Raw genomic sequence first — 23,283 nt, forward strand, 5'->3', positions numbered from 1 at the left:
CCCCACTCCCTCAACTCTCCCGCTGACTTTCAAATTCTGTGCTCCACAGGACCGAGACCAGGATCTTTTTTGTTCCGACCGACATATCCCCAGCCCCCAAGGTAGTGCTTAAGGACACTGTAGGGCTCAATAAATGGCCGTTGAAGGAATGGATGTCAGCTGGTTTCCCCCGCAGGCTTCCCATCCATGAGTTCATCAGGAACTTTCCTCGTTTCTTTTGCTCCAGGATCCTGCCCTCAACCCAAACCAGACTGTTGTCCCTTCCTCTCTCCCTCCCTGCTCCCCCCCATTTCCACCTTCAGCCGACCCTATCACTTGTCCCCTACCACACGTTCATTCTGTTCCCCTCCTCTTCTCCCTCAAGTCCTACTGTGCAAGCCTTCGGGGCCTTGAAGCCGGAGAGGGGAAACTGAGAACCAGGACTGAAAGAGGAGGCAGCTGGAGTCAGCTCACAGTTGCTGATGCTGTGCTAGACGGCCAGACAGGAAGCATCTCCCCGGAGCTCTGACCCGCACTGTGCCCACCATCACCAAACCTCACCTCGTTCCCAGAACCTGGCCTTTCCACTGTGAGCTTCCTGCAAGAACCAGTCCTCTGCAGCCCGCACCTCGCTGTATCCCGGAAGTCCGCTGTGCTGCCAAGATGACATCATCGATGACATCATCACCTCAGTAACCCCACCCCAGGGTCCAAAGCCTGAGAGGCTGGCTAGCCCTGTGCACTCCGAGGGGACAGCAGGGTGTCGAGGAGAGAACAGGAACCAGAGGCGGTTCTGTTCCGTCCCTGCTCTGCCGCACATCAGCCTGTGGTACATGCAAGTCCCCTGTGGGCTTAGTCCCTCATCAGCCCGTCAGGTGGGATCATGACCTGGTCCACGTGATGTGTAAAGGGACGTCGGCCACCACTCTACCCCATGCCTGGGCCAATGCCTGGCCCTGAGAGGGCCTTCGAAGAATATTTTTGTAAGGATTGAAGAGATACGTAGATTTCTAATTAGAAAGCACCACGCTAAGATCCATGGGAGTCATTTTTCTAAGCAGCATCAAGAAAACCAAGCTCCTAGGTGTGGGGGCGAGTGAGAGGAGGGTCCACATGGCAGGGGCCCTGGGGAAATCCAGACCTCTGAGAGCGGGGGCAGCCGGTACGGCCACGCTCATGCACGCACGTATATCGCATGTGTGTGTGAAGATCACAGTCTAAATTTCAAGGTACCTCTGAAGAAAACACCCCTCCACGAATTCTGTGTGTTCCCGCGTGTGTCTGGTCTGCTGAAGCAGAACGGCCGGTGCACGGAGGGGCACGTTAGCCCTGTTAAGCCTGGCTAAGAAAGACTAACAGGTCGGTAGCACTGACGGTGTCCCCCAAGCAGGCCCCAAAGTCCAAACAGCGGCGCTGGGCGGGGCAGGGTGTGCAGAAAGGGAAGCTACATAGACCACGGAGATCAGAAGAAACAGACCTGATTGAAGCTGGAGATGCTAAAAATAAATAATCTGGGCTCTTTTTTGACTTGTTTGGAGCCCAGGCGGCCAGCGCTGACCTGATACGCAAAGGTAGACGAGGCTGGTGATGGGAAAGTGAGAAGGGAGCGGAGGGAGGGAGCAGAGGGAGGAGGGCCGAGGAAAGGGCTGCATCCTCGGGCGACAGGCCCAGGGCCTCCCGGGTCCTCCTGGACACAGAGCAGCCTAAACTCAGGGAAAGGCCCCCGAAACCCAGGGGGAAAGGCCGGTTTTTCGTTGACCAGGGGGTCAGGAGAGGAGAACCTTAACGTGGCTTGAAGCTAACTCAAGAGTAGAACCAGGGAGGAAGCCGCGCGCTGCTCATGCATCTGAGCCACGTGCCCCGGTGCGAGCAGGCAGGCCGGTCACTGCAGGGCCTCGGCCAGATGCCACCCCGTGAGCCAGCACGCTCCCACAGCATGGGCATCCTGATAAGCAGGCTGGAGCTGTGCAGTGCCAAGAGCACTGAGACATGGGGTCGGAAATTAAGAAAAAGGCGTGATCTCAAAGCGGTGGCCTCTGTGGGGCACCCGTGACCCTGCGTGCCTAGGAGGGCGGCGGGGCACAGAGTTGGAAGACGCCAGACGCGTGACCCACAGGAGCCTTTGGTTTTTGTGCGAGCAGTTTCATGAGACGTCCCTAGGCCTATTGCCAGGCCTGCCCCTGCGCCTCCCCACCATCATCCCAATTCCCCCCAGCTTCCTCCCTTCGGCCACCGATCTTTGGCCCAAGGAAAGCACAGCTCAGGAATTTCAACCCAACGAACCACCAATGCCCAAACCCCAAGGGCCCCTAATTCACAGCCAAGGACTCACATCATCCAGCTTCCGGTCTGTGCCCAAGGCCAACAGGTTGTTGAACTCTCGTTCCATCACCTGGCGTGCCTGGAGTCCATGGATGCAGAGACGGAGAGATGAGAGGGGTAGAGTTAGTGACCTCTCTGCCAGGCTGCTCCTGTTTCCTCGAGGCCCAAGGGCAGAGATGGAGCTTTCGGTGCATTTAACCCGCAAGCCCCAACGCTGCTCCTTCAGGCAAACCTCAGTGTCCTCTTAGAAGTGGACCTGTCAGCCTTAGGACTCTTTCCTGTGGGGCCCATTAGAAAACTGTAACTTTGCACAAAGTCAGACCACAGAATACGTTTGCACAGGTCACTTACGGGGGGAAAACCCTACATTCTGTGTATATGGGAAAAATCATGCGTCACTACCCTTCTGGAGGGTAAGTGAGCATGGAGACCATGGAAAATAAGGACTTAGTGTATTTAGATGAAAGAAACCTATTTCATAAGGCTCCACATCACAAATTTAAATCAGGAGGATGGCGCAGTCCTACGGCCTGTGGCTCCTGGGCGGACTCGTGCCTATAGGCCTTGACCAAACCTTCCAGGAGCCTAAGTCAGCAGGAGATTTGGGAAACGTCAGAAACAACAAAGTTTTGTAAACGGCCACCAGATACTCTCAACCACAGTTGGTGAAGAATTCCACACCGGGTCGGCTCCCGCCGCCCCTAACAGCTGCGCTAAATGGACCAGGCAGGAAAACCGGAAGGTTCGCAAGCGCCGGAGGGGCCTCCTGCTGCTCTGCAGAGGCGCGGACACGTGTGGACAGGAGACCGACGCTGGAGAAGAACAAGCCCATTTCTGGGTGGAAAACGTTAACCACGGAGCCTCGCAGGAACTGTCAGCATCGAGAAGGTGATTCTCATGAGTGATGCAAGAGGAGGAGCATCGTCCACTTCCAGGCATCCAGATGACACTGCTCCTCCGGTGACCGTCCCCCAAAGCTGTGGGGCGGGCGAGCACGTGCGGGGGAACTGGGGGATCTCAGCTTTGCTTAGGGAATTGAGGATCCATGTTCACTCTGCAGGTCAGCGGGGGGCCCACCGGGCCCGTGTGCCGCCCCGCACCCCCAAAGTACCAGCACGCCCCCAGGTTATGGGCCGACACAGCCTACCCTCACGCAGGCCGAGACACATCTGCTCTCGGAATAGCTTTTGTGGCTCTAGCGGCTGAATTTCAAGAGACCTGACAGCTGCAAACAGTCCAGACGAGGGCGGCTAAACCGATCAGGGCAGGAGGCGCGTCTATATGAGGAAAGCCTAAAAGAATTAGGACCACTCCGTCTGGAGCCCCAAAGGCCTGGGCTCCGCGCAACACAATCAGAGGCGGTGAAATGACAAGAGGTGAGGCCGGGTCAACCCCAATCAGTGTGGAGGAGGCCTGGACGGCGGGAGCCAGCACGACAGGAGGGGCTCCGGGCAACAGGTAGCACTTCCAGCGTCCGCCACCCACAGGAAGTTCAAGAGGCCAAATGTGTAAATTAGCCCAAGGGAGCTCAGGTAGTCCTGGACGACAGCTCCGCAGTGATTATGAAATGGGATTCAAGGAGACATCTCGTCTTCTCAGCTGTGGCAGGGACACAAAGCCCTGGCCCGGGGAGGCTCTGGGCTGTGGCATCTGGTGCAGTGAGCTCTCTCCACCCGCGGGGCCCAGAGGCCTGTCCTTCAGGCGGGGACAGAGGAGACGGCGGGCTCTCGGGTCCCCTCGGGCCCCAGGGCTAGTCCTCCTCTAAGAGCAGTCAGGTCAGAAAAGCAGAGCAAGGAAAGGTCGCCGCAGCGGTCAAAGGTGAAGGTGGGGCTTGTAGAGGGTGAGGGTGCCCACGGCAGCGTGGTCTGGGTGCCTGCCCGTCACGTGTGAAGGACACTTGCTTCCTAGGCGGCTTGGGGGTTCGAGGACATCGTGTCCCCCCGACACAGGCTCTAGCACAGTCCCCCCAACAAATCCCTAGCCTGTGTGTGTGAGCGGGAGGGGGAGAGGGCGGGAGAGTGGGGCGGGGGGACGGGACAGGGCTGCCCACCTGGGTGTTCTGCGTGGGGATCTGCAGGACCAGGGCCAGCGTGTTGTGGTCGAAGTTCTCGTCCAGGGCCAGCAGGGCTCCGTGCACGCCGCTCTCCTGCAGGTTTCCTGCGTAATCCCGGAGCCCAATGGACTGCACCCAGTGCACCACCTGGTCGTTGGTCCAGACGAGCACGTCTGCAGGGCACGGCAAGCAAGGGGCAGGAAGAAGCAACAGGTTCGGCCTGCAGAAGCGGGGCTCCCCGCGCCCAGTGCTCCAGTCCACCCGCTTCCCGTGTCCTCTCCCTCCTCCCCGGCACCCGGGCTCCTGAAGAAGCAGCCCCAGCACCCTCCACCCCTGCCAGACTCCAGGCCAGGTGGCTCTCGGCTTCCCCCGGAGCCCCTGCGGGGGCCGCCTCCTGCCCCTAGGCTGGCACCATCCCCTTCTTTCTCCACCTCCAAAGAGTCTTCTCAGACTTGTCTCCTTACTGCTCAGTGCCGCCCACATCACCAAGCCGCACGACCACCTTCCCACACCCGTCTACAGGACCGGCCTGGGGGTTCACTGTGCTGGTCCAGCCGGTGGCCACTGGCGGGCGGGGTGGGGGGTGCAGCTGACTGGGCAGGAACTGTTTCTTCTCCACCAGATGGCAACACCCTTCGGGCACAGACCATGTCCCTAGGTCTGGAGCTTCCCTGAGACACGGAATGCCTCCCCCGCCCGCCACTCACGCGGGGCAGGGGACGGTGAGGCAGGGGCCTGCCCCCCAAGGCTGCCCCCATGCTGGGCTGGACAAGCTTACCCTTGATCTCATGCTGGCTTTCCTCCCGTCGTCTCTCTAGCTCCTTCCGGTCGTAATTGAGCCTCTTCAGACACATGATGCCGTACTGAAGACTGGTCCTGCAGGCACACAGCCCTGAGCAGAGCCTCAGTGGGGCCACGTCCCTGTCCTCTGCCCCACGTCCAGCGCCAGCCACAACATGTCCAGGCCCATGTCTCCCGGCACACGCTGCACCCCAGCCCACCCCTGCGCCTCCTCCTCCAGGGGCATGCATGGGATTTGGTCCAAGGCTCCTTCCCCTCCACTGCCCACCCCATGTCCTCCCTCTAGGCCGGGTATGGGTCTGATTGTTGGAAGGACAGTTCTCTGAATGAAGCAACATCCCCCCCACTCTTTAGGCACTAGAATGATGCTACAGGTATCTGACTCATAACGATATGATGCTACAGAAAGAGCCCCACAGATATTTCTTTGATTCCCCATTTCACTCAGAGTCCTCACAATGACCTATGTAGGCTACATGATTTGCCTTTGTACACTGACTCCTGTCTGCCTGCAGCACTCCTTCCCCAATCCGTTGCATGACTCACCCCTGTCTCCTTTATGTCTCTCCTTAAATGTCATCTTCTCAATTCATTGGTCACCTTGTCCACCTGATTTAAAGCTGCAATGTCACCCTCATCACCGCAGCCCATATGGCTCATCCCCTTTACCTTGGTCTCATTTTTTCCCCTGGCACTTTTTATCTATTAATATATTAATAGATACATTAATATATCTATTAATATATATATACACACACGATAGATGGATGGGTGGGTGGATGGATGGATGGATAGATCAATAGATAGATGGATGAATGGATGGATGGATGGATCAATAGATGGATGGATGAACGGATGGATGGATGAACAGATGGATGGGTGGATGGAAGGATGGATGGATAGATCAATGGATGGATGGATGGATGCATGGATGCATGGATGGATCAATAGATGGATGGATGAACGGATGGATGGATGGATGGGTGGATGGAAGGATGGATGGATAGATCAATGGATGGATGGATGGATGGATGGATGGACAGATGGATGGATGAACGAATGGATGGATGGATGAACGGATGGATGGATCAATAGATGGATGGATAAATGGGTAGATGGATAGATCGATGGATGGATGGGTGGATGGAAGGATGGATGGATAGATCAATAGATGGATGGATGGATGGATGAATGAATGGATGGATGGATGAACGGATGGATGGATCAATGGATGGATAAATGGGTAGATGGATAGATCGATGGATTGATAGATGAATGGATAGATGGAAGGATGGATGGATAGATGGATGGATGGATGGATGATAGATGAATGGATAGATGGATGGATATATGGATGGATAGATGGAAGGACGGATGGATGGATGGATGGATAGATGAATGGATAGATGGAAGGATGGATGAATGGATAGATGGAAAGACGGATAGATGGAAGGGTAGATGAATGGATGGATGGATGGATGGATGGATAGATGAATGGACAGATGGAAGGATGGATGGATGGATGGATAGATGGAAGGACGGATATATGGATGGATAGATGAATGGATGGATGAATGGATGGATGAATGGATGGATGGATGGATGGATAGATGAATGGATAGATGGAAGGACGGATGGATGGATGGATAGATGGAAGGATGGATGGATGGATGGATAATGGATGGATGGATGGATGATGGATGGATGGATCAACAGATGGATGGATGGATCAATCGATCAATTGATCAATCCCAGTTAGAGTGGAAACTCCATGAGGGCAACTTTGTTTTGTTCACTGATAAATCTCAAACCCCGGGGAGGGTGCCTGGCACATAGTAAATGCTGTGAATGTTTACTGCATGAAATGAGCTGGTTCACAGAAAGTACTAAAAGAACCTAAACAGTACCGGATAGAGTAAGCGCTCAATAAATAACAACTGCGCCAGGCCAAGAACCCCAGAATCTGTAGGTCGAAGGGGCCGCACAGGCCAGCAGTCCAAGCTCCAGTCTCATTCGGGCCTCACCTGGGTCGCGTCCTACTGAGGAGTGTAAACGCCTGTGCCCAGCACCTCAGTGACAGGGAGCCCAGCACCTGTCAGGCAGCTCGCCCACCTCCGCTGCAGTGCTCGTCCCTGCCCTGGACACTGCTGGTCATTCAGCCTCTGGGGTTGTCATCCATCAAGTGGAGGACAGTCATTCCTCCCCAGCTCTATGGTGGAGGCCGCAGCAGCCTCGTGAAGTCAAATCGTGCAGCCTGCTCCCCCCACCCCAGCACCGCCCCAGCCTGGCTGCCTAGAACAAGCCCTCGGGGCTCAGAGGCATCACTTCCAGGAACTCTACTGGCTCAAGGCAACCAGTGGTGGCTCGGGCGGGTCCACGCAGGCCCCTGGGGGGGGCAGGATCACGTGCCTCCTGACCGGAAATGCCGTCTGTGTGCCTCCGCTCTCACTTGCTATAATTTTCTGTCCAATTCCTAGGACTTTCAAAGCGTTTGCGTAGCACAGTGAAAACGTAGAGTCAGATCCACTGGGGTCTGAATGGCCTCAGAGCCGGGAGCCGGGCCCTCCCCTCCCGCAGAGCAGCGGCGGGCATGACAGGGGAGCAGCACGGAGCAGCGCGGCCTCGTGCCTGGAGGACGGGGCACCCAGCTGCAGCACCACTTCGGGGGATAGTGCTGATCCCTGTGTGTGCCGGGCCTCCCTCAAAACAGCCAAACTCTCCAAACTCTAGGAGAGCTGCTCCACAGGACGCTGCGGCCTGGGGCGCCCGGGGGCTCAGCGGTCGGGTGTCTGTCTTCGGCTCAGGGCGTGACCCCGGGGTCCCGGGATTGAGTCCTGCATGGGGCTCCCCGCAGGAGCCTGCTTCTCCCTCTGCCTGTGTCTCTGCCTGTGTCTCTGCCTCTCTCTGTGTCTCTCATGAATAAATAAATTTTAAAAATCTTTTTTAAAAAAGAGAACACTATGCTCCAAGGAAAAAAGCTCCAAGAGAGAAGGGTGCGGGCCCCATTCTGCAACCACCTGGCTGAGTGAGCGGGTCACGCTTGATCTCTATTGGGCTTGTTTCCCTCACTAAAAGGAGAGTTCTCAAATATCTTTTTTTTTTTTTTTGATCATTAACATTATGACTTAAAAGAATTTTTAAAGACACTAGAGCATGCCTGTGAAACGCTACATGGCATAAGAGCAGGTTATAGGTAGTCGAGGTGAGGAACACGGAGATGCTTCAGGAACCCCGAAGACCTCAAGACGGAGCCGACCTGGAACCGCGCGTGGAGGCTGAGGTGCTCCGGGGGCCTTCCCAGCCCCGCAGGCCAGCGGCCGTGTGTCTGCAGCCCCATCAGCCATTGGGGAGGGGACAGGTGCAGCCTCCAGGGCACAGACGGAACACCCCCCCACCCCCCCGCTACGGCCTCTCAACAGATCTTCTCGTTGTTTTTAAAGAGAAGCCAGACATCCAGAACATCGTGTAAAATGTCCCAGTGTTAAAATACTGGTAAGTGACTTCACGATCTTTAAAATACCGAGTCGGCCAAACGACACGACCTGGGCCCACGTCTGCCCACGGGCGGCCAGCTGGGGAGACCTCGGCAGCGGGGACAGAGCCGGAGGGTAACCCGCCCCCAAGGGCCCCAGACCCGGGCGCAGGCAGGACAAGGGCCCGGAAAGGCCCTTCCCCTCAACTGGGATAGACGGGGAACCCAGGCGGGGCCGCGGCTCCAGGCCGAGAGCGCCCGGGCCCGGAGAAGGTCCGCAGGCCCGAAGGCAGGGAACGACATGGGGCTGGGGGAATCTCCCGGAAAGCGAAGCCGCGGAAGCGACTTCCCGGGCGCGAAGGGCGGGAGGCCAGAGGCCCGGGTCCTCCCGCGGGCGGCAGGACGGGACGCGCGTCCGGCCTCGGCCAGGGGAGACCTGTGGGCCCCCAGAGGCGCCTGCGTCCCCGCAGCCCGACCCTGGCCGCAGCCCCGCTCACCTGTGGAAGCTGTCCACCATCTTCAGGTGGACCCGCAGGTCCTTCTTGGTGAGGTGGTCCAGCATGCGGGCATCCACCAGGCACTCCATGAAGTAGCTGCGGTACTGGGGGAGCCCCAGGCTGGGGAGCCACTCGTTCCCAATCCACTCGTGGTTCATGTCCCCGTAGGCCAGGGTCTGCAGGGACAGGGACGGCCGGATGGGAGAGGCAGCCGGCGCCCGAGTGGGGACAGACCCCACTCCGTCCTCCGTGGCGGCCTACTTCCCACTAAGAAGCTGGGAGTGATGGCAGCTGCGGGTGCCAAGTGGGACTTTCTAAGGTCTCAGAATGATACGGGTCCACCCACGGGTCACTTGTCTGCACTAATGAGCAGAAGCAAGATCCCCTGAAGCCCTTCCTGGCGACTCGGGGCCGCACCTGCGGTGTCGGTGGCACACTGACCCGACCTAAGCCCTGGACCCTGGGTACAGGCTGCGTCCACAGGACCGGCCCCCTGCAGCCCCGAGCGGGACATGCTGACTCGAGAGCCACGGCGACGCCCGGCGCCCGGACTCTAGGGCCGCTGTCCGTCCGGGGCGCCCTGGGTCCCCTGCACGCACCCCACGGCCCGGCCTCCCACTGCCGGCAGCGGGGGCTTCTCTGGCCGCCCAGCTCCAGGAAGGTGGGAGGAGCCCCCCCATCACTGCCTCCTCACCCTTCCTCATTTTGCTTTAGATTGGAAAACCTCTTTTTACTTTTTTGGAATGAAACCATCATACAAATAAAAATGAGCGTAGCCTGTGCTCGTTATCCAGCACAAAAGTGACGTTACCGCCGATGGACAGCGACCACGCCAGGCGTCCCACGGCTGCGCCCACCCGCTGCCCCTCTGGAGGTAACTGCTAGGCTCACTTTGCTATCACGTCCCTGCTGGAGAAAAATGTTCTTACGGTTTCTGTGGTCACTGATGTATGTTCCTCTAAAAACAGATATTAAGGTTCTTGTGTTTGAGCTTTGCTATAAAATCCTATGAATCTTTTGGGCTTGGGTTCTGCACTTGACGTGACATGTCCTGTGCTGCAGGCTTCATGGGGTGAGGATGCGGACTCTCGTGCCCAGGGCCTGGCCAGGTCACCCTGTGAGGACTCCTAGGGCCACGTGTGTGCTCGCATCTAGTGCTCGCCTCTGCCGGACCCAAGGGAGGGCCGCGGTTTGTCACTTCTGCGCCCGGAGACCCAGAGGGCCTGGTCCCCGGAGGTAGCTCAGCAGGCGTCTGCCTGTGAGCAAAGGGGCCTCAGCAGGCTCGGCTGGGGAAGGGGGGTCGGCACCCCCAGGAAGGGGGGGAGGCCAGTGCCCGGGCACGGCCCTCCAGGGACGTAAAGAGACGGGGACACCGGCAGGCCCGCGGGGCAGAGAGCCGGGCACGCGGGGTCTTACCTGAGCCCAGCTGCCTTCCTCACTGTCCTGCAGGGATGAGCGCAGCGTGTCGGGGAAACAGGCAAAGTCAAGACCCCTGGGAGCATCCACCCCGGGCCCAACCCAAGGAGGGAGCAGACACCCAGGGGCCGGGAGGGTAGCACGGGGCAGCTTGTTGGGACACAAGGGAGCAACTGCGCGGGCGCCAGACACACGCTCCCACGTGCCCCGCAGGCTCTTCCGCTCCCCGGCCCCGGGTTCAAGCCCGAGGCAGGGACCCTGTGGCTTCTGGCCGCGACACCTGCCCCCCGCAGCGCAGCAGGGACCGATGCCCTGCACACTCTCCCATCCACCTCTTTCCCAGCCCCCAGCACCTGATGACAGGACCCGACACGCACGAGGCACCAACCTCACGCTAGGCCATCTGCGCCCCCCACCGCCACAACCGTCCCCTCCTCCTTGCGGCCGTCATCAGCCCCAAGCCCAGGCCCAAGGCCCAGGGCCAGACTCACTGTCTTGGTGGGTGTCGCCAGAGTCTCCATCTCTTCGTGGGTGACCCAGACATTCCCAGAAGACTGCAGGCAGAGAGGAAGCCTAGCTGGGCCTGCGTGCGGGTCTCCAGACGCCCTTGGGGCCAGGAAGCCCGAGCACGAGGACAAACGTCCCCCCCCCGGGTGTCCCCCAGGCCCGGCCCTGAGCCCGCACTGTCAGCCTGAGCAGCTCCCGGGATCACCGGGAGATGCTCAGCAAATGTTTTCTGGACGAACATGAATGGAGAGTGTGGGTCTGGAACACGGGCTGGTCCCGGTCAGAGACGGGTGGCACTGCGAGCTGCCACCCCGAGGGTCCGCACCCTGTGGACGGCCTGCACGGCCAGGAGCAAGGTCACAAACGCCCCTGCCTGCCTGCCTCCGATCGACACAGAGCCCCCGGAGCCCTCCCGCCCAGAGCTCTGCAGGCAGCTGGGCCCACGGGCAGTACGTGGAGGAACTAGGCTGCTGAGCCCCCCCGGAAGCCACGTCCTGGGGACAGGGGGTCCTCCGAGGGGCGGGAAGGGCAGGAATCAAGCCTGCCATCGTCCCATCACTGGACGGTCTCCCCGGCGCCCGGGCGTCCTGGTGGGGGGCCACTCACGGTCCGGGAGGTGGGCGGGGCGGACGGGCTGGTCAGCGACACCATCTCCTGGATGGCCAGCCGGAGCTTGAGGCGGTGCAGGGCGTTGCTGATGCCGATCTCACGCTGGATCTCCGTGTCCGACAGGGCCGACATGATGGCGCCACTCTTGACGTTGGCCCGGCAGGCGGCCACGTACCAGGCAGGCATCCCCACCCAGAGCTGCAGGCACAGGCACGGAGCAGGTCCAGCCCCTTCCCCCGACCTGGGCCCCGCCGCCAGGAGCCTGGCGCATCCGTGGCCTCGCGAGCAAGCAGAGCAGAAGAATCAGACACGTGGAGTGACTGTCACCAGATGCGTCTCTTTCCCGTTTTACGGATGGAAAATCTGAGGCCCGAGAACATGCGGGGATCCCAGACCACGCGGTGCCTCACTCCTGGGGCCGCCAGAGGGGGCGCGTGGCTCGGGATGCCGCGTCCCTGACCCACGCCAAGCTCCGGGGGGCATCGGCTCCACCTCCCAAGTGCCCCGTCCCTGCCCCTGCGGAGGAAGGGCGCCCGGCCCCGGAGACACCGGCTGAGAGTGCCCGCCCCCCCACGGGCCCAGGGGACCCCTCAGGCCTACCTCCAGCCAGGAGACCACAGTGGGGCCGTCCCACTGGGCGAAGGGCATTCCCTTCCTGCGAGCATCCTCAAGCAGCTGGTGTCTGGTGGGAAGAGGAACAGACTCACTGCTGTCCCCCTGGCCCAGCCCCGCTGACCACCCCCCCAGCCCCGCGCCACCCCTGCTGCTCGCCTGGAGCACTAGGGTGCCCGTCCTGCCCCCAGCCTCCCCCCGGCTCATCCTGACAACCACCTCACCGTCCCCGCCGGTCCCGTGTGGCCAGCAACCCCCTTCAGAAGGGCTTGGGCCTGACTCCGGCTGCCGAGCTCGGGCCCAGCACTGAGGGACAGGCCACGGGCCCCGGCTGCCCCCCAGCCCCGGCTGCCCTGGCTGCCCCCCTGGCTGCCCCCCAGCCCCGGCTGCCCCGGTGGCCCCGGCCACCCCCAGCTCTTACTTCTTCTTCAGCCGCCGGTCCTTCTCTGCCTGGGTCCCCAGCTTGGCAGGCACCATGGGCTCCTGCAGACCAAGCTCGGAGTCTGTCAGCATGACTGGAAGGGGACAGACGGCATGTGAGCTTGGCCCCCCCACCCCCTTGGCCCGGGCCTGAGCTGGGCAGTGGAGGCTCCTCGGTGCTCGAGAGCCCGGGAGGCCTGACGGGACCACCTGCTGCCCCGGGGCCTGCACTCTGTCCCTACACCCAGCAGCCCCACCACGGCCTCCAAAGGTCCCCGTCCAGCCCCCCACCGCCTCCGGGGTCCTCCTCCTCCTCGGCCTCCTCGGCCCAGAGAGGCTCCCCGGAGCCTCAGCCCTGCAGTTGTGCCCCAGCCAGACGGACCGAGGCGGTGCCCCCACAGCAGCAGAAGCCCACGCAGGGCATGGCCCTGCTCCCAAGCGAGTCCAAGGGAACCCAGAGAGCCCAGTGTGAACGGGCCCCAGGCCGGAGCGGATGACCCGACCTGACCGGGGGAGAAACACGGGCACCCGAGACCACTGCCCCTCAGCCTTCCTCACTTGCAGGCCCGCAAGGGGCAACCCTCCAGGCTCTGTCTCCTCCTATCAAGGGTCGCTGAACAGACGCCAACCCCGCAGTGTTCGCGCAAGGGTCACAGGGGAGAACGCACCAAGTTTCAGTTGCTCCGCACAGCGCACACGGCAGTGGGTGTGGGCGACCCAGACACCACGTGAGATGCCGTCTAAGGGTTGGTGTGGGGAGCGGAGGCCCTCCCACGGCACGGCTGCCCACAGGCCACCCTCCTGGGCTCCCTCCCCACCCCCTGCACCCCTGCGGGCTGGGGCAGGATGCCCTACCTCCTTCCTAGCAGAGGACAGGTGCCTAACCCCCTCTTCCTCTCCTCCTTCCCTCCCCCTCGTCCTCCACTAGTGGCAGGAAGGCCTGATTACACCTTTGGGTTTAAAGGTTCCTCCCTGTAGCTGATTAGCTGCCCCCCCGCCCCCCGTCCGGCAGGCACTTGCCCTGCTCCAGCTGCCCTGGGGGACATGTCGTGGCCCCTCAGACCTGCCCCAGCCAGGGGTCCGCAGCCACCTCTGCCCCCCCAGCCCCCCCTCTCCGTACGAAGCCCCTGCACCCAGCACCTGCCTCCCTGGGGCCTGCAGTCCCTATGCCCGTCCCTATGGGGCGGCCTCCTACATCACCCTCCAGCAGCAGCCCAGCTGCGGCCGAGCAGAGGAAGCCGCCCTGGCTTTCCTAGCACCGCAGGGCTGAGCTCTAGCCAGACGCCCCCCAGCTCCCGGCTCCCAGCGCAAGGTTTTAGGGCCATCGCTTTGCTTGCTGCGAGGCACCACGCTCCCCGAAGGAAGGCCCCGCTCTGACCCCAGTGTGTACAGCAGCTGCTCACTAAGGGTCTGACTGGATAGAGGAGGGAAAGTGGGATGGAGAGGAACATGGGCCTGGGGAAGGTGGGGCAGAGGCCAGTACCTACTGCACGCCGACCCGTGCCAAGTGCACAGAACTTTCTATCCGCACAGGAGTGAGTGCCAGGCCTGCCCGGGTGCTCATGCCGCCCACAGGACGTCTACGGAGCCACGGGCCCAGGACACGTTGCGTCCCGGAGGCCAGTCCTAGTCGGGAGCGGACGGTCCTCGAGGAAGAACCGGGAAGGTCCTCCCCAAGGTCCCGAGCACAGAAAACCTCCACGCAGCCTGGAAGCTCCGAGGCCCCCGCCTGTGGCCCGCCGCCTCCAGGGAGCCCCCCGAGCTGAATCTGCCCGACGGCCGCTGCCACCCGCAGGCCCACGAGCCAGGGTCCCAGGACGCCCTCCCGCCCCAGCCCGCTGCGGGCGCCCGCTGGCTGGGGGAGGACAGACACCGTGGCCCGTGGCTCCGTCCCGGCTCAGCTGGATGAGCCGGCCCTTCTCTTTCTTCCCGAACAGGCGGCCGATGGACGACTTGATGCCCTTGCGCTTGGCGCCCTTGTGCAAGGAGTCCTGGCTGCTGTTGCTGCTGCTGGGGTTGCTGCCCTGATCCTCCAAAGCACTGAGGACGACAGCCACGGGGAGAAACACGCTTTCACTATCACGGGCAGGGGGCCAGGCCTCAGGGAGCCCTCACAGTAAGTGGGGGCAGGGTGGGCGCGAGCAGGCGAGCCAGGACACAGGGCGCGTCCTTCAAATAGAGGCGGGGCGGGGGGTTCAGATGCCTGGACGGGGGAGACTCGGCCCTGCAGAGGCAGGGGAGGGGCGCGGCGACCCTGGGGTCCGCGGACTTGGGCACGTACCTCCTGCCTTCTTCCTGGCTCAGGGCTGGATGGCCAAGTTTCTCTAGCCGCAGCGTCCTGGGTGAGGAAGGAGGAGAAGTCTCACATTTTATGGTGGCTTTATCCTCTCGGTTCTCTTCCCGAGACACTGGCGACTGAACAGACAGTGGAGCCGTCAGGGAATAGAGGGAGAGACCTGGGGCCTGCCTACCCAGCCCAGACGAGGCAGAGGAGCCTGGAGAAGCGCGGCGGGAAAGGGGGGCCTCTCTGAGCCACACCGGACTTGGGGCCCAGGGGAGGGAGGCCAAAGGGGATGGCCTGGGGGGGCGACCCCGTGAGGACCCGGCTCGGCTGGGTGGCACTCACCAGCAGCTTCCTCCTATGTTTTCTTAAGTCACTGGGCTGGAAGAGAGAGGGGAGGGGATGCTCAGACTCACCCTCTGGGTCCCGAGAGCCAACCCAAGGGGGGCCCGGGGTCCTAGGAGGCGAACATAGGGGTCAGTGCCTCCCACAGGCCTGGAGACAACCCCACAGCGGAGAAGAGCTAGCCCGGAGACCGAAGCCAGGGCCACCTCTGGACGAGAGGGGCACGTCTGGGCCGGCCACGAGTCTCGTGAGCACTCTGCACCTACGTGAGACGAGGCTGAGGACGTGTGGCAGGCCCTCCATGACCCTAGGGGGGTCCCCACACACTGGGTCGGCACACATCGCAGGAAGAGGACGCCGGGCCCCCCAAGGACGGAGCCCAGCAGGCCCGAGAGCCCCCGGGCTGCTCACCCACCGCCCCAGGGCGCTCACCAGGGTCATGACCCCCATGCGGTCCAGGTCCTGGGCAGCACTGCGGGAGGCCAGCTTGGGTGTGGAGCGGCCACTGAGTGGAGGGGACGCGCTGGCCAGGGACAGGGCGGTCAGTGAGGTGGGGATGGAGCCACGCTTGCGCAGCTGAGTCAGGTTGAGGGCCTCCACGCTGCCGCTGCTCACTCGAGTCTCAATCTCCTCGGCACGCAACTCCGTGGACTCCTTCTCCTCCTGGATCATCCTGGGAGGAAGGCGAAAGCAGGCCTTGCGTGGGCCCCAGCGAGGCCTGCGCCATGCTCCCCACCTGGGCCCCAGGCGCTGCTCCCCCTGCAGCTCACAACACGTCTCGTCCCTTCCTCCTTAGCTGACCTTGTCGACCACAGCTCCCCAGTCCAACAGACGCCGTCGCCGGGAAAAAGGCCCTGAGCCGGTGGGACACAAACCATCCCGGACGGCAGGACTCGACCTACCAGAGTACACGGGCAGCCCCAAGTTGGCTTAGGGGCCTCAGTTTCCCCCGTACCTGATGTTCCCAAACGCACGTCCTTTAACTGACACCGTCCCCTGATGGAGGTTGTTCCACAGAGAAACGAGAAAACCCACGATAACCCTGCAGGGGCTGGGGTGGGAGGGGACCCGGGAGACACGCGTGCGCACACCCTCACACATGCACACGCGTGTGCGCCGACTGGGAGCGAGACCCGAGGGCGCTAGAAGGCCCTTCCCCTGTGGCCCGGGGGCGTGCAGGGGCCACGAGGGCCCTTGGTGCTTTCCTTTGCAGAACACAAGTCGGCAGCCCTACGTGCGAACTCTCCCGCTGGCGCCCTCGTGTGTGTGTGTGTGTGTGTGTGTGTGCGCGCGCGTGTCAGGGAGGGAGGCCTCCTTTCCAGCGGGTCTGAGAGACCCAGAAGTGGGGGAACCATGGAGGCCGTGGCCCTCGGCACCGTAAAGCCTGGTGCGGCCAGGCTCAGGTGTGGCCTGGCGGCAGGTCACACGCATCTAAGCGTCCCCAGGGGCAGCTGCAGCCCAGGTGGGCGTCCCCTTCCCCGCCTGCGAGCCTCGCCAGGATGAGGGACACTGCAGAACGGGAGCCCGGCTCTCTGCCTCCGCCCCGGCCACACCACCCAGCTGCCCGGGTTCTGGTCCCTTCCCCGGGAAGCAGGAGCAGCGCTGCCTCCCCGAGACGTACGGCCGAGCGGAACACCCGCAAAGCCCTCCCGCGACTGGGCCTCGGCGGCGGGGGCAATGGGCTCAGGGCCCCAGTGTCAGGCCCACAGGGTCAGCCGAGGTCGCACCCTCCCGCCCGGCGCCCGGGCCCAGACGGAGCACTCGGAGGTGCGGCTGCGAGACCACGCGTCCTGGGAGCCCGCTTCCAAGGGGCCGCCCCTGCCCCACCTGATCTCTTCGTTGATGGCGTCCAGCTGCTCCTGCAGCATCATGGCCAGGGTCTGCGCATCCGAGTGGCCGCCGGGGGAGGCAACGTCCACGGAGCCCACCAGGCCCCCGGGCTCGTCCTCATCCACGTCGGAGATCTCGGGGTCACTGTCAAAGACCGGGGCGGCGGCAGGCAGTGGGGACGGCTCCCAGTCCTTAGCGAATGAGGGGACAAGAGTCATAATAAGACCCCAGACAGCCCAGAAGCAGGACCGCCCCCATCTCAGCCGCACTGGCCTCTCCCAAGGACCCTCGCCAAGCGCAGGGTCCCGGGCCCGCCTCAGGCCTCAGGCCTCAGAACCTGCACTGTAACAAGTGTCCAGGGGACCTGGTAGCACAGCTCAAGGAGTCGGGTAGCAGAATGGTTAGGGACATGTCCCAGGGAGAGGCGGCCTTGCTGGGAAACCTGACCAGTAGCTGCACCACCGTCGTAAAGTTGCTTGACCTCTCTGTGCCTCAGTTCCCTCATCTGTGGAACGGGGACAGTAATGGTGCCTGCCCACGTCGTAGGTGACGGTGAGAGCAGAGCGGGGACACGCATGGAAGCACCTAGCACGGGGTGTGGCCCACAGTGGGCACTCCGTAAAGGCCACCCCTTCTGTGCATACAGAGTGACTATGGGGCTCCAGGGCCCGAGGGAAGCCGAGTGGTCCTGTCTGTCTGCGTCTCCACCGCAGGACCCCGCGGTCAGCCCTCTGGGGTGGTGGCCGCTCGGAAGGCACCCGACAAACCTCTCCAGCCCACAAAAGCGGGGAAGAGGAGAGAGCACAAATGTGGGCCATGCGCCAGGAGGGCAGGGGGCGGGCCTGGGATAGCGAGGTGCCCTAAGCCATCCTCCGGCTCCCACAGCCCCGAGCCCGGCAGGCACGTCTCCAGCTCCTGGGCTCCTGCTGCATTCTTAGCAACGGAGAGAGCTGAGGGCGAGGGGACAGCGAGATGAAAGGACGCCTCCCCCGGACCCTGCGGGGCCTTAAGGAAGGCGGGGCCTGGCTTCAGGGCAGGGTGTGGGACGCAGGGGCCCTTCCCTGCCTGCATCTCCCCCCGCTGCCCGCGCCCACCCACCCACCCACCCACCCCGGGCCAGTCTCAGCAGGAACACAAGGCTGCTTCTCGGAAAGCTTCAGGTGCCATCCCCAGGGCCTCGTGACCCGCCATCCCTCCCTCCCTCCTCCCCACCCCATAAACCACAGCTTTTGCTCCAGGAAGCTTGCCAAGTCCACCTCAGCCCTGCATCTCCCACCCTGACCACCAGAAACACGCCTGCACGCCGGGCACACGTGCACCGGCCTCAGCAGGGCCGCGGGGACCAGCCGGCCACCAGCCCCGCCACTTGCCCACCAGGAGGCCGAGGTGAGGGGCACAGCTGTTGCAGCTAACAATGGCCCCAACCCCAGGGCTGCAGCTGTTGTCCACACGCGGGGACTGGAGGGGGAGGATTTGTGCCGCACGCCAGCCGTCTGTGAAACCGGAGCCAGGCACGCGGCCGGACTGACCCCAAGCTCCCTGGGGAGAACCCTCCACACTCACCCCCCACCCTCACCTTGGCAGACTCCTCCCGCAGGGCCGAGTAGCGGCGGTGCAGGCCTGAGGGCGCGTGGGGGGCTGTGCCGAGGGAGAAGCGCACATCCGCTGCACTGCCTGAGCGCGACCTGGGGGGGGGAGAGCAGCCCTGAGGCTGAGGCCCCGGGCGCAGCCACCAGGCCCAAGAGTTGAGGGATCTCAGCTTGGCGGAGAGAAGCCTCAGCTGGCAGAGGGCTACTGTGATGGCTTAAGGGCCGCCGTGTGAACAGGAGATGCAATTTAGCCTCTGGTGCCCCAGGGATCAGAACGATCCAGAAAGTTCTAGGGAAGCAGCTTCCATCTAACGTAAGCAGCACCTTCGGATGGCAAGATTTGGCTCAGGATGCAACTGGTGGCTTCAAAAAAAGCTGAGCTCTCCATTAAAGGGGCACTCGGGCCAAGGGCTTGTGGCCCTGAGAGACTAGAAGGGAGGGTCTCTAAAGATCCTTTTTTTTTTTTAGCTCTGAGGGTCTTTGTTTCTTTGTCTTCTCCCCGGCGACCGCCCGTGGGCTCCCCCATAATCCTGGCCAAAATGAACCCAGGCCGCTCCCCATCCCCCGGAGGCTTCAAGAGGCCCTGTTCTATCAGGGATGTGGGCCGGATGCCCCCTGGGGTGAGGTTTCAGAATCCCAGTAATGTCTGGGATGCCTTCCCTCCTGGACTTCTTCCCCATGCCTTCGCCTTCCGAGTTTGGGGTGTGAGGGGGCCTGAGGGGCCCGGGGCCCGGGGACAGGGCAAGCCTATGGTGCATTGCATGAGGTAGCTGCAGGGAAGAGGGGGGCGTTACTGCTCATCCCCCCTTCTGTCCTGCACCTCAGCCCCAACTCCGTGATGGGTCCAGTATTCCTATGGCCAAAGCCAAGAATCCTCAACCACCAAGGAAAGCAAGCAGTGCAAATAGCTTGGTGTTCCTGAGTCATGAGGCTTATTCACTGGGGTGGGTGGGGGGGTCTCTTCTGAGAAACCTACAGGAAGGAAGAAGTCAGAGGAACCCCAACTCCCACTCCCTGCCTCCGTTGCCTGCTTCTCCCCACCGTCTCCCATACAGTAGCTCCTGATGAAGCGGAAGACGGTACTCACGTCTCTACCACCCAGACGCCCACAGGCTGCTCTTCCTCCAGGTCATCGTCCCTTTCCCTAATCCAAGCCCTGCGTCTCCACGTTTCCTTGAACCCCTCCAGGGAAGCTGATCCCTATTGCCCTGACACAGCAAGAGCATCACTCAAGGGACCTCAAAGACGCTCTTCTGTGAGACCGTGGTTTGGAGAGAAAACAGCCAGGAGCCCGGAACCTTGAGTGGCATCTACTAGCAGCATCCTCCATCCTCACCCTGCCACTCTGGGCGGAGAAGTAGCGGCGGGATTGGGGTCTCAGTTCAATGTCAATCGCTTCACAACATGTAGAGAAAAATCCAGAAGTTCCCCAAAACATGGATCTAATTTAAAAAATACCACTCACCATCTCTTAAAATGCTCTCAGAAAAGGGGATGTCACAACCACAACATGGCACCTCAGCGTCCAACAGTAGGGAAGTTCTGGATGCCTCACTTCCGTCCCTCGTGCTGCCCTTTGCCCACTGCCAGCTATCTGAACCTCGGTGGCCTGAACACTCAAACAACAATCCTCCAGAGCCCTAAAGACGGTGTCTCCAAAGAACTAGAATGAGCCACACACTGTCCGTGAGCGGGTCCTACAGGACACAGGTGAGCACGTCCCCCGCAGACCCATCGAGGGCATCTCCCGTGGCACTGGGGCGGGAGCATCCTGCCTCTCCTTGCCTCCCAGCAGCCTCTGCTCAGAGGCCTGGCGCCCCTTCCAGGCTGCCCAAGTGAGCTAGGTGACCTCGACCACGTTCTTGGGGTCTCGGTGTCCCACCCTAGATAGGAGGAGGACCCTGAGGTCCTGGGCGGTCTTTTGGTGGGAGGAAGCCTCCTTCCTCAGGGTCCGGGCAGGACCCCATCCCAGCACGCCCAGCCTCCCGCGCTCCAGTACCTGGAGTGGACGCCATCCACAAACGGCCCCCCTCGACCCTTCAGCTGGTCCACCTCTTGGCGCAGCTTCTCAATCTCTTCAGACAGGCGGCCCTGTGCCAGGCAGACCCGGGGTGGGGGTGGGGCCAGGGAGGGGCGGAGAGGGGAGAGAGGGACAAAAGGACAGCAGAGTTGGGGGGAAGCAGAATGTACTGCGAAGTCCAAAGCCAGGGGCCCCGGCCAGGCCCACAGATGACACCAAGAGAAGAGGTCCGACTGGAAAGCGAGCAGAAGGGTGGGCAGGGGCGGCAGAGGGGCAGGGCCAGGGGAGGGTCTGTCTAGGGCAGGCTTCTAGCGGAGCAGAGCTGCTGAGCCCTGGCCCCCCGATGCGCGGCAGCGGCACAGACGCGGCTGAGGCAGGGCCAGGGACGGTCCTCCCGGCTCAGGGACTCCTGCGTCACCTGGAGCGAGGCCCCACCAGATCCGGGCCCTGCCTCTCCGCCCGCCCTATGCCCTACGCCTAGGGCCTCCGCCGCGTCTTCACCCTGGGTGGCGAGGCGTCCGCCGCGACGGGCTCTAGCGAGGATCCGCGAAATAACGTCTGCGCAGCCCGGCGCCGCCCGCATTCCTTCCTCACCAAGCCCGGCCCGCCCAGGCCGCCCGCAGCGGTACCTTGTGATGGTGCTGCTCCTCGATCTGCCGCTGGGAGCTCTCCAGCTCCTGGATCAGCGTGTTCTGGGGGGACAGCCGGGAGCTGGGGATCCACCGCCGCCCCTCCTGCCCCTCCTGCCCCTGCCTCCCCAGCTCTGCCCACCGGGCCTATGTCCAGGACACGCCCCGCCCCTGACACCCCAACTGCTCCCCTCGGCCCGCCCACCGAGACCTGTGACCCCGACCCCGACCCCATCACACCTTCTCCTCCAGGGCCGCCATTCGCTCCTTGAGGTGCAGCTGCAGCCGCTCGTTGGACTCGCTGAGCAGCCTGTCCACGGTGTCCGACAGCCGCTTGTTGTGGTCCTCGTTCATCTTCTCCCGCTGGCGCACCTGCAGAGCCAGCACCCCTGCTCCCAGGTCACCCCGGGGCCGCCCATCCCCGCGCCTTGCCCGGCGCCAGCCCACTCACCCGACCCCTACTGGTAGGCCCAGAGCCCCTCGCTCCGGCTCCCGGACCACCTCCTCTGGCCCCTCCATGGCTCTGTCCCCACCCAGGCCCCATCCCCCCAGCGCCCACTCTTCTTAGGCCTATCCACATGCCATCTGGGGAGGCTCCCTGGGGAGCCCAGCCCGGTGCCCTCACCCTCGCCAGCTCCTGGTTCTTCTCCTCCAGTTGACCCTCCAGCTGTCGCAGATGCTCCTCAATGTTGCCGTGCCTTTCTTCAGCCTGGAAGCAGGCATGGGTCAGTGCAGCCGTACATGCTCGGCCCTCCTGCTCAGGGCCCGCATCCCACACACCCTCAGCCAGGGTACTCTCCGGGACGGGGCCTCTCACCTGGAAGCACAACTGCCACCACCACTGCCCTTCTTCCCAAGCAATATCCACACCCTGACTGTTGTTTCCCCAACCCTTTCTTCCTGCTCCGAGCCTGCAGCTGGTGGTCCAAACTACCCCACACTTCCAGAAAAAAACTCTACTTCAAAGCATGAGCTACTGTAAATCTCCTTTATGCCTCCAGGTAGATGGATGGACCTGCACTTAAGGGCAGAGATGCAAGCCAGACTTTCTGGGTTCAAATCCTGGCTCCCTCTCTTCTCAGGCACGTGGTGATGGGCAAGTTATTGGACCCCTATGTGACTGAATCTCCTAGACTATAAAGATGGATGATAACAGCACCCATAAAGTGCATTAACCTAACACCAACCCATAACCCTAACTACTAAACCTAACCCTAACCCTAACCCCTAACCAATAACCCATAATCCCAATACGTAACCCTAACCACAACCTGAACCATAACCACTAATTCCTAACCCTAATCCCTAACCTTAAACCTAATCCTAACTCTAATCACTAATCCTAAACCTAACCCCAACCCCTAACCCTAAAAAACCCAACCCTAATTCCAACCCCTAATCCCTAACCCTTAACCACAACCTTAACCCCAACCCTAATCCCACACCCAACCCTAACGTCTAACGCTAACACTAAACTTAACCACAATCCAACCCTAACCCCTAAGCCTAACCCTAACACCAACCCCAACACTAACCACAAACCCCTAATCCTAACCCCTAACCCTAACCCCTAATCCTAACTCTAACCCTAACCCATACCATAACCCCTAACCCTTAACCATAACCATGACCCCAAACCATACCTCCTTCCCTAACCAGAAACCTAAACCCTAACCCTGAATATCTAAACCCTAACCCCTAACTCCAACCCCAACCCTTAATCGTAACCCCTAATACCTAACATCTAACCCTAAGCCCTAACTCTAAATACTAACTTTAACCTTAACCTCAATTCCAACCCTAACCGCTAACTCTACGCCAAATACCTAACCCCTAACCCTAAACCTAAACCCTAACATTAACTCTTACCCCAAAGCCAACCCTAACCAAACCCTAACCCC

General features: G+C 61.6%; 1 protein-coding gene across 13 annotated transcripts in view; it reads right to left on the reverse strand.

Moving 5' to 3' along the window:
• PPFIA4 (PTPRF interacting protein alpha 4) overlaps positions 1 to 23,283 on the reverse strand; it is a 46,694-nt gene that overhangs the window by 3,821 nt on the left and 19,590 nt on the right. For 5 of the 13 annotated variants that reach the window (XM_038541825.1, XM_038541828.1, XM_038541827.1 and 2 more), the window contains 19 exons: positions 22,008 to 22,091; positions 21,623 to 21,754; positions 21,383 to 21,445; positions 20,733 to 20,824; positions 18,721 to 18,829; positions 17,142 to 17,335; positions 15,747 to 15,987; positions 15,315 to 15,350; positions 14,970 to 15,103; positions 14,562 to 14,728; positions 12,690 to 12,783; positions 12,257 to 12,338; positions 11,654 to 11,854; positions 11,032 to 11,094; positions 10,541 to 10,567; positions 9,125 to 9,300; positions 5,133 to 5,230; positions 4,352 to 4,527; positions 2,312 to 2,380 (listed from right to left, as the gene is read on the reverse strand). In XM_038541825.1, the coding sequence (XP_038397753.1) occupies positions 2,312 to 2,380; positions 4,352 to 4,527; positions 5,133 to 5,230; positions 9,125 to 9,300; positions 10,541 to 10,567; positions 11,032 to 11,094; positions 11,654 to 11,854; positions 12,257 to 12,338; positions 12,690 to 12,783; positions 14,562 to 14,728; positions 14,970 to 15,103; positions 15,315 to 15,350; positions 15,747 to 15,987; positions 17,142 to 17,335; positions 18,721 to 18,829; positions 20,733 to 20,824; positions 21,383 to 21,445; positions 21,623 to 21,754; positions 22,008 to 22,091 (2,238 nt within the window). Of the gene's footprint in view, positions 1 to 2,311; positions 3,594 to 4,351; positions 4,528 to 4,818; positions 4,988 to 5,132; positions 5,231 to 9,124; positions 9,301 to 9,863; positions 10,031 to 10,540; positions 10,568 to 11,031; positions 11,095 to 11,653; positions 11,855 to 12,256; positions 12,339 to 12,689; positions 12,784 to 14,561; positions 14,729 to 14,969; positions 15,104 to 15,314; positions 15,351 to 15,746; positions 15,988 to 17,141; positions 17,336 to 18,720; positions 18,830 to 20,732; positions 20,825 to 21,382; positions 21,446 to 21,622; positions 21,755 to 22,007; positions 22,092 to 23,283 lie in introns of those variants that run through there. The other 8 variants (XM_038541830.1, XM_038541829.1, XR_005361771.1 and 5 more) reach the window with 7 other exon arrangements.

The sequence above is a fragment of the Canis lupus genome, chromosome 7, assembly GCF_011100685.1.
Source record: "Canis lupus familiaris isolate Mischka breed German Shepherd chromosome 7, alternate assembly UU_Cfam_GSD_1.0, whole genome shotgun sequence".
NCBI classification, from domain to species: Eukaryota; Metazoa; Chordata; class Mammalia; order Carnivora; family Canidae; genus Canis; species Canis lupus.